We start from the raw sequence: 10,789 nt of genomic DNA on the forward strand, positions 1-10,789 counted from the left end.
GCTGGGAGGATGCTGCTGGAAGGATGCTACTGGGAGGAGGCTGCTGGGAGGATGCTGCTGGGAGGAGGCTGCTGGGAGGAGGCTGCTGGGAGTATGCTCCTGGGAGAAGGCTTCTGGGAGGAGGCTGCTGGGAGGACGTTGCTGGGAGGAGGCTCCTGGGAGGAGGCTGCTGGGAGGAGGCTGCTGGGAGGCTCATGGGAGAATGCTAGGATGCTGCTGCTGGGAGAATGCTGGGAGGGCACTGGGACGAGGCTGCTGGGAGGAGGCTGCTGGGATGATGCTGCTGGGAGAGGGCTGCTGGGAGTATGCTCCTGGGAGGAGGCTGCTGGGAGGATGCTGCTGGGAGGATGCTGCTGGGAGGAGGCTGCTGGGAGGAGGCTGCTGGGAGGATGCTGCTGGGAGGAGGCTGTTGGGAGGATGCTGCTGGGAGAGGGCTGCTGGGAGTATGCTCCTGGGAGGAGGTTGCTGGGAGGATGCTGCTGGAAGGATGCTGCTGGGAGGAGGCTGCTGGGAGGATGCTGCTGGGAGGAGGCTGCTGGGAGGATGCTGCTGGGAGAGGGCTGCTGGGAGTATGCTCCTGGGAGGAGGTTGCTGGGAGGATGCTGCTGGAAGGATGCTGCTGGGAGGAGGCTGCTGGGAGGATGCTGCTGGGAGGAGGCTGCTGGGAGGAGGCTGCTGGGAGAGGGCTGCTGGGAGTATGCTCCTGGGAGGCGGCTGCTGGGAGGATGCTGCTGGGAAGATGCTGCTGGGAGGAGGCTCCTGGGAGGAGGCTGCTGGGAGGATGCTGCTGGGAGGAGGCTGCTGGAAGGATGCTTCTGGGAGAGGGCTGCTGGGAGTATGCTCCTGGAAGTGGCTGCTTGGAGGATGCTGTTGGTAGGAGGCTGCTGGGAGGAGGCTGCTGTGAGGATACTGCTGAGAGGGGTCTGCTGGGAGGAGGCTGCTGGGAGAGGGCTGCTGGGAGTATGCTCCTGAGCAGAGGCTGCTGGGAGGATGCTGCTGGGAGGAGGCTGCTGGGAGGAGGCTGCTGGGAGAGGGCTACTGGGAGTATGCTCGTGGGAGGAGGCTGCTGAGAGGATGCTGCTGGGAGGAGGCTGCTGGTAGGAGGCTGCTGGGAGGAGGCTTCTGGGAAGAGGCTGCTGGGAGAGAGCTGCTGGGAGTATGCTCCTGGGAGTAAGCTTCTGGGAGGAGGCTGCTGGGAGGATGCTGCTGGGAGGAGGCTGCTGGGAGGAGGCTGCTGGGAGGAGGCTGCTGGGAGAGGGCTGCTGGGAGGAGGCTGCTGGGAGGAGGCTGCTGGGAGGACGCTGCTGGGAAGAGGCTTCTGGGAGGAGGCTGCTGGGAGGAGGCTGGTGAGAGGATGCTGCTGGGAGGAGGCTGCTGGGAGGAGGCTGCTGGGAGGAGGCTGCTGGGAGGAGGCTGCTGGGAGGAGGCTGCTGGGAGGAGGCTGCTGGGAGGAGGCTGCTGGGAGGAGGCTGCTGGGAGGAGGCTGCTGGGAGGAGGCTGCTAGGTGCCTGGGATCAATAGGGGGTCGAGGTGGGGCTAGGAGAGAACGTGAGGCACCTAGCAGCGCCAGTCGCTCACCAGCCTTCATACAGTGCAACAACTATAGGGGATCAGTCCCCCCCATCTCTCTCCTCCACCCCCGTGATCGAAACATCAGGTAAGAGGGCGAAAGGTGCCTGGTGGAGAACCTAGCACTATAGGACGGGTGCCAACACATTAGAGTGTAAGTGCCAAGCAGTTTTTTACCTCTCTGCCTCACCATTCTCTCTCTCTCTCTCAGTCGGTGCCAAGACCTGGCACTCTCAGGTACCACGACCTGGCACTCTCAGGGAAGTCTTCTAATTTCATTAACAAGCGACCTGTAACGACCTGTGAAGGACCTGTGACGTCCTATAAAACACCTGTAGCTATCAATAAAACACCTGTAACTGCCTGTGACGATCAATATAACTACCTATAAAACACCCGTGACGACAAGTAAAACATCTGTAAAGGCTCTGTGATGACCAGTAAAACACCTGTGTCGAGCAGTAAAACACCTATACAGCACTTGTGACGTAAAAAACACCTGTAGCTATCAGTAAAACACCTGTAACGATCAGTAAAGAATCTATAACACCTGTGAAACACTTTCAATTATCAGTAAAACACCTGTAACGGCCTATAGAAAACCAGTGACGAGCAGTGAAACACCTGCAATGACCTGTAGAGGACCTGTAAAGGACCTGTAACATCCAGTAAAACATCTGTAACAATCTGTGATAGTATGTAGAGGACCTGTAACGCCCAATGAAACACCTGTAACACCCAGCTAAACACAGCAACGACAGTAATGAGCAGTGAAACACCTGTAGCGACAATTAAATGGCTGTATTGACCAGCAAATACAAGTAAAACATCTGTAACGATGAGATGAACACCTGTAAAGTCCTGTAAAATATCTGTAACGATTAGTAACGACTTTTAAAATAGATGCAGCAACAGTTAAACACTTGTGGCTATCAGTAAAACACCTGTAATGACACGTTAAACATCTGTGACTACTAGTAAAACACAAGCAAATACTGTCAAACATCTGTGGTGACATGCCAGACACTTGTGATAATCTGTCAGACACCTGTGATGATGACCTGTCAAACACCTGTGATGACCTGTCAAATAACTGTGATGATGACCTGTCAAATACCTGTTATGACCTGTCAAACATCTGTGATAACCTGTCAAACACCTGTTATGACGCCTCAAACGCCTGTAAAGAAGTGTCAAACACCTGTCATGACCTGTCAAGCAGCACGCTAGTAAAATGCTGTGCAGCCCAGTGAGACATACTGGATTGAGACACACTGGAGAGAGAGAGATACTGGAGTGAGACACACTGGAGTGAGACATACTGCAGTGAGACATACTGGAGTGAGACATACTGGAGTGAGACATACTGGAGTGAGACATACTGGAGAGAGAGATACTGGAGTGAGACATACTGGAGAGAGAGATACTGGAGTGAGACATACTGGAGTGAGATACTGGAGTGAGACATACTGGAGTGAGACATACTGTAGAGAGAGATACTGGAGTGAGACATACTGGAGTGAGGCATACTGGAGTGAGACATACTGGAGTGAGACATACTGGAGAGAGAGATACTGGAGTGAGACATACTGGAGTGAGACATATTGGAGTGAGACATACTGGAGAGAGAGATACTGGAGTGAGACATACTGTAGTGAGATACTGGAGTGAGACATACTGGAGTGAGACATACTGGAGAGAGAGATACTGGAGTGAGACATACTGGAGTGAGGCATACTGGAGTGAGACATACTGGAGTGAGACATACTGGAGTGAGACATATTGGAGTGAGACATACTGGAGTGAGACATGCTGGAATGAAAGATACTGGAGTGAGACATACTGGAGTGAGACATACTGGGGTGAGACATACTGGAGTGAGAGATACTGGAGTGAGACATGCTGGAGTGAGACATACTGGAGTGAGACATGCTGGAGTGAGACATACTGGAGTGAGACATACTGGAGTGAGACATACTGGAGTGAGACATACTGGAGTGAGACATACTGGAGTGAGACATACTGGAGTGAGATATACTGGAGTGAGATATACTGGAGTGAGACATGCTGGAGTGAGACATACTGGAGTGAGACATACTGGAGTGAGACATACTGGAGTGAGACATACTGGAGTGAGACGTACTGGAGTGAGACATACTGGAGTGAGACATACTGGAGTGAGACATACTGGAGTGAGACATACTGGAATGAGAGATACTGGAGTGAGACATACTGGAGTGAGACATACTGGAGTGAGACATACTGGAGTGAGACATACTGGAGTGAGACATACTGGAATGAGAGATACTGGAGTGAGACATACTGGAGTGAGACATACTAGAGTGAGACATACTGGAGTGAGACATACTAGAGTGAGACATACTGGAGTGAGACATACTGGAGTGACACATACTGGAGTGAGACATACTGGAGTGAGACATACTGGAATGAGAGATACTGGAGTGAGACATACTGGAGTGAGACATACTGGAGTGAGACATACTGGAATCAGAGATACTGGAGTGAGACATACTGGAGTGAGACATACTGGAGTGAGACATACTGGAGTGAGACATACTGGAGTGAGACATACTGGAGTGAGACATACTGGAATGAGAGATACTGGAGTGAGACATACTGGAGAGAGACATACTGGAATGAGAGATACTGGAGTGAGACATACTGGAGTGAGACATACTGGAGTGAGACATACTGGAGTGAGACATACTGGAATGAGACATACTGGAGTGAGACATACTGGAGTGAGACATACTGGAGTGAAAGATACTGGAGTGAGATATACTGGAGTGAGATATACTGGAGTGAGACATACTGGAATGAGAGATACTGGAGTGAGACATACTGGAGTGAGACACACTGGAGTGAAAGATACTGGAGTGAGATATACTGGAGTGAGACATACTGGAGTGAGACATACTGGAGTGAGACATACTGGAATGAGAGATACAGGAGTGAGACATACTGGAGTGAAAGATACTGGAGTGAGACATACTGGAATGAGAGATACTGGAGTGAGACATAATGGAGTGAGAGATACTGGAGTGAGACATACTGGAGTGAGACATACTGGAGTGAGACATACTGGAGTGAGACATACTGGAGTGAGACATACTGGAGTGAGACATACTGGAATAAGAGATAGTGGAGTGAGACATACTGGAGTGAGACGTACTGGAGTGAAAGATACTGGAGAGACATACTGGAATGAGAGATACTGGAGTGAGACATACTGGAGTGAGACATACTGGAATGAGAGATACTGGAGTAAGACATACTGGAGTGAGACATACTGGAATGAGAGATACTGGAGTGAGACATACTGGAGTGAGACACACTGGAGTGAAAGATACTGGAGTGAGATATACTGGAGTGAGACATACTGGAGTGTGACATACTGGAGTGAGACATACTGGAATGAGAGATACAGGAGTGAGACATACTTGAGTGAGACATACTGGAGTGAAAGATACTGGAGTGAGACATACTGGAATGAGAGATACTGGAGTGAGACATAATGGAGTGAGAGATACTGGAGTGAGACATACTGGAGTGAGACATACTGGAGTGAGACATACTGGAATAAGAGATAGTGGAGTGAGACATACTGGAGTGAGACGTACTGGAGTGAAAGATACTGGAGAGACATACTGGAATGAGAGATACTGGAGTGAGACATACTGGAGTGAGACATACTGGAATGAGAGATACTGGAGTGAGACATACTGGAGTGAGACGTACTGGAGTGAAAGATACTGGAGTGAGACATACTGGAATGAGAGATACTGGAGTGAGGCATACTGGAGTGAGAGATACTGGAGTGAGACATACTGGAGTGAGACATACTGGGGTGAAAGATGCTGGAATGATACTGGTGTGGAAGATACCGGAGTGAGACATACTGGAGTGAGACATACTGGAGTGAGAGATACTGTGTTACTAACCCTCCAAGGTTAATAATCTTTGGTTATCCTGGGTTATTAACACTCCTAGGTTAATAATCCTTGGTTATCCTGGGTTACTAACCCTCCCAGGTTAATAATCTTGGGTTATGCTGGGTTACTAGGACTCCCAGTTAATAATTCTGGGTTATCCTGGGTTGCTAACCCTCCCAGGTTAATAATCCTGGGTTATCCTGGGATGGCACTGAGGTATACAAGTGGGAGACAGATATACAGGAGTATATTCTGGGTATATTCAACCAGAGGGAAAAATAATTGAATTAAATTAGAAAAATTCCGATTTATTAATAACAATAATTAATAATAAAATTAATAATAATAATAATAATAATAATAATAATAATAATAATAATAATTATTATTATTATTATTATTATTATTATTATTATTATTATTATTATTATTATTATTAATATTATTATTATTATTATTATTATTATTATTATTATTATTATTATTATTATTATTATTATTATAACCGTATACACTCAAAGATATGTATATCTTATTATATATACACTGACACTGTGGTACTGTGTTCTTTATTACCCACACCGTGGTACTGTGTTCTTTATTACCCACACCGTGGTACTGTGTTCTTTATTACCCACACCGTGGTACTGTGGTTTTTATTACCCACACTGTGGTACTGTGTTCTTTATTACCCACACTGTGGTACTGTGTTCTTTATTACCCACACTGTGGTACTGTGTTCTTTATTACCCACACCGTGGTACTGTGTTCTTTATTACCCACACTGTGGTACTGTGTTCTTTATTACCCACACTGTGGTACTGTGTTCTTTATTACCCACACCGTGGTACTGTGTTCTTTATTACCCACACCGTGGTACTGTGTTCTTTATTACCCACACTGTGGTACTGTGTTCTTTATTACCCACACCGTGGTACTGTGTTCTTTATTACCCACACTGTGGTACTGTGTTCTTTATTACCCACACCGTGGTACTGTGGTTTTTATTACCCACACCGTGGTACTGTGTTCTTTATTACCCACACTGTGGTACTGTGTTCTTTATTACCCACACCGTGGTACTGTGGTTTTTATTACCCACACCGTGGTACTGTGTTCTTTATTACCCACACCGTGGTACTGTGTTCTTTATTACCCACACCGTGGTACTGTGTTCTTTATTACCCACACCGTGGTACTGTGTTCTTTATTACCCACACCGTGGTACTGTGTTCTTTATTACCCACACCGTGGTACTGTGTTCTTTATTACCCACACTGTGGTACTGTGTTCTTTATTACCCACACCGTGGTACTGTGTTCTTTATTACCCACACTGTGGTACTGTGTTCTTTATTACCCACACCGTGGTACTGTGGTTTTTATTACCCACACCGTGGTACTGTGTTCTTTATTACCCACACTGTGGTACTGTGTTCTTTATTACCAACACCGTGGTACTGTGTTCTTTATTACCCACACCGTGGTACTGTGTTCTTTATTACCCACACCGTGGTACTGTGTTCTTTATTACCCACACCGTGGTACTGTGTTCTTTATTACCCACACTGTGGTACTGTGTTCTTTATTACCCACACCGTGGTACTGTGTTCTTTATTACCCACACTGTGGTACTGTGTTCTTTATTACCCACACCGTGGTACTGTGGTTTTTATTACCCACACCGTGGTACTGTGTTCTTTATTACCCACACTGTGGTACTGTGTTCTTTATTACCCACACCGTGGTACTGTGGTTTTTATTACCCACACCGTGGTACTGTGTTCTTTATTACCCACACCGTGGTACTGTGTTCTTTATTACCCACACCGTGGTACTGTGTTCTTTATTACCCACACCGTGGTACTGTGTTCTTTATTACCCACACTGTGGTACTGTGTTCTTTATTACCCACACCGTGGTACTGTGTTCTTTATTACCCACACTGTGGTACTGTGTTCTTTATTACCCACACCGTGGTACTGTGGTTTTTATTACCCACACCGTGGTACTGTGTTCTTTATTACCCACACTGTGGTACTGTGTTCTTTATTACCCACACCGTGGTACTGTGGTTTTTATTACCCACACCGTGGTACTGTGTTCTTTATTACCCACACCGTGGTACTGTGTTCTTTATTACCCACACCGTGGTACTGTGTTCTTTATTACCCACACCGTGGTACTGTGTTCTTTATTACCCACACTGTGGTACTGTGTTCTTTATTACCCACACCGTGGTACTGTGGTTTTTATTACCAACACCGTGGTACTGTGTTCTTTATTACCCACACCGTGGTACTGTGTTCTTTATTACCCACACCGTGGTACTGTGTTCTTTATTACCCACACTGTGGTACTGTGTTCTTTATTACCCACACTGTGGTACTGTGTTCTTTATTACCCACACCGTGGTACTGTGTTCTTTATTACCCACACTGTGGTACTGTGTTCTTTATTACCCACACCGTGGTACTGTGGTTTTTATTACCAACACCGTGGTACTGTGTTCTTTATTACCCACACCGTGGTACTGTGTTCTTTATTACCCACACCGTGGTACTGTGGTTTTTATTACCAACACCGTGGTACTGTGTTCTTTATTACCCACACCGTGGTACTGTGTTCTTTATTACCCACACCGTGGTACTGTGTTCTTTATTACCCACACTGTGGTACTGTGTTCTTTATTACCCACACCGTGGTACTGTGGTTTTTATTACCAACACCGTGGTACTGTGTTCTTTATTACCCACACCGTGGTACTGTGTTCTTTATTACCCACACCGTGGTACTGTGGTTTTTATTACCAACACCGTGGTACTGTGTTCTTTATTACCCACACTGTGGTACTGTGTTCTTTATTACCCACACTGTAGTTCTGTGATCTTTATTACCCACACTGTGGTACTGTGGTCTTCATTACCCACACTGTGGTACTGTGGTCTTTATTACCCACACTGTGGTCCTGTGGTTTTTATTACCCACACTGTGGTACTGTGATCTTCATTACACACACTGTGGGTATTGTGGTTTTTATTGCCCGCAATGTGGGTATTGTGGTCTTTATTACCCACAGCGATGGTATTGTGGTTTTTCTTACCCACAGTGTTGATATTGTTTTTATTACCCACAGTGTTGGCATTGTTGGTTTTATTACCCACAGTGTTGATATTGTTTTTATTACCCACAGTGTGGGTATTGTTATTTATATTACCCACAGTGTTGGTATTGTTGTTTTTATTACCCACAGTGTGGGTATTGTTGCCTTTATTACCCACAGTGTGGATATTGTTGCCTTTATTACCCACAGTGTGGGTATTGTTGCCTTTATTACCCACAGTGTGGGTATTGTTATTTTTATTACCCACAGTGTGGGTATTGTTGTTTTTATTACCCACAGTGTGGGTATTGTTGCCTTTATTACCCACAGTGTGGGTATTGTTGCCTTTATTACCCACAGTGTGGGTATTGTTGTTTTTATTACCCACAGTGTGGGTATTGTTGTTTTTATTACCCACAGTGTGGGTATTGTTGTTTTTATTACCCACAGTGTGGGTATTGTTGTTTTTATTACCCACAGTGTGGGTATTGTTGCCTTTATTACCCACAGTGTGGGTATTGTTGCCTTTATTACCCACAGTGTGGGTATTGTTGTTTTTATTACCCACAGTGTGGGTATTGTTGTTTTTATTACCCACAGTGTGGGTATTGTTGTTTTTATTACCCACAGTGTGGGTATTGTTGTTTTTATTACCCACAGTGTTGATATTGTTGTTTTTATTACCCACAGTGTGGGTATTGTTGTTTTTATTACCCACAGTGTTGGTATTGTTGTTTTTATTACCCACAGTGTTGGTATTGTTGTTTTTATTACCCACAGTGTGGGTATTGTTGGTTTTATTACCCACAGTGTTGGTATTGTTGTTTTTATTACCCACAGTGTGGGTATTGTTGGTTTTATTACCCACAGTGTTGGTATTGTTGTTTTTATTACCCACAGTGTTGGTATTGTTGTTTTTATTACCCACAGTGTGGGTATTGTTGGTTTTATTACCCACAGTGTTGGTATTGTTGTTTTTATTACCCACAGTGTGTGTATTGTTGGTTTTATTACCCACAGTGTTGGTATTGTTGTTTTTATTACCCACAGTGTTGGTATTGTTGTTTTTATTACCCACGGTGTGTGTATTGTTGGTTTTATTACCCACAGTGTTGGTATTGTTGTTTTTATTACCCACAGTGTTGGTATTGTTGTTTTTATTACCCACAGTGTGTGTATTGTTGGTTTTATTACCCACAGTGTGGGTATTGTTGGTTTTATTACCCACAGTGTGTGTATTGTTGGTTTTATTACCAACAGTGTTGGTATTGTTGTTTTTATTACCCACAGTGTGTGTATTGTTGGTTTTATTACCCACAGTGTGGGTATTGTTGGTTTTATTACCCACAGTGTGTGTGTTGTTGGTTTTATTACCAACAGTGTTGGTATTGTTGTTTTTATTACCCACAGTGTGTGTATTGTTGGTTTTATTACCCACAGTGTGGGTATTGTTGGTTTTATGACCCCCAGTGTGCGTATTGTTGGTTTTATTACCAACAGTGTTGGTATTGTGGTTTGTGATTTTTTGTTCTTAGTAAGTTTATTAAGGTAGAGGTACACATTAGTACAATCATCACACAGAGTGTGAATTATTAACCTGGATAACCCAAGAAAAGTTTGTCAAAGTTATTTATTTCAATTGTGGTCCTTGTATTTTCATTGTGGTCCTTGTATTTTCATTGTGGTCCTTGTATTTTCATTGTGGTCCTTGTATTTTCATTGTGGTCCTTGTATTTCAATTGTGGTCCTTGTATTTTCATTGTGGTCCTTGTATTTTCATTGTGGTCCTTGTATTTTCATTGTGGTCCTTGTATTTTCATTGTGGTCCTTGTATTTTCATTGTGGTCCTTGTATTTTCATTGTGGTCCTTGTATTTTCATTGTGATCCTTGTATTTTCATTGTGGTCCTTGTATTTTCATTGTGGTCCTTGTATTTTCATTGTGATCCTTGTATTTTCATTGTGGTCCTTGTATTTTCATTGTGGTCCTTGTATTTTCATTGTGGTCCTTGTATTTTCATTGTGGTCCTTGTATTTTCATTGTGGTCCTTGTATTTTCATTGTGATCCTTGTATTTTCATTGTGGTCCTTGTATTTTCATTGTGGTCCTTGTATTTTCATTGTGGTCCTTGTATTTTCATTGTGGTCCTTGTATTTTCATTGTGG

The 10,789-nt window shown here is 44.7% G+C and overlaps 1 protein-coding gene across 1 annotated transcript in view; it reads left to right on the plus strand.

Annotated features, from left to right (window-relative positions):
• Positions 1-697: 697 nt before the first annotated feature.
• The window catches only part of LOC128687498 (uncharacterized), a 257,247-nt gene continuing 247,155 nt past the window's right edge, over positions 698-10,789 (plus strand). The window contains exons 1-2 of the mRNA XM_070084187.1: positions 698-835; positions 1,522-1,657. Coding sequence (XP_069940288.1) covers positions 698-835; positions 1,522-1,657 — 274 coding nt within the window. The remainder of the gene's footprint in view (positions 836-1,521; positions 1,658-10,789) is intronic.

This window comes from Cherax quadricarinatus, chromosome 11, assembly GCF_038502225.1.
Source record: "Cherax quadricarinatus isolate ZL_2023a chromosome 11, ASM3850222v1, whole genome shotgun sequence".
Lineage (NCBI taxonomy): Eukaryota > Metazoa > Arthropoda > Malacostraca > Decapoda > Parastacidae > Cherax > Cherax quadricarinatus.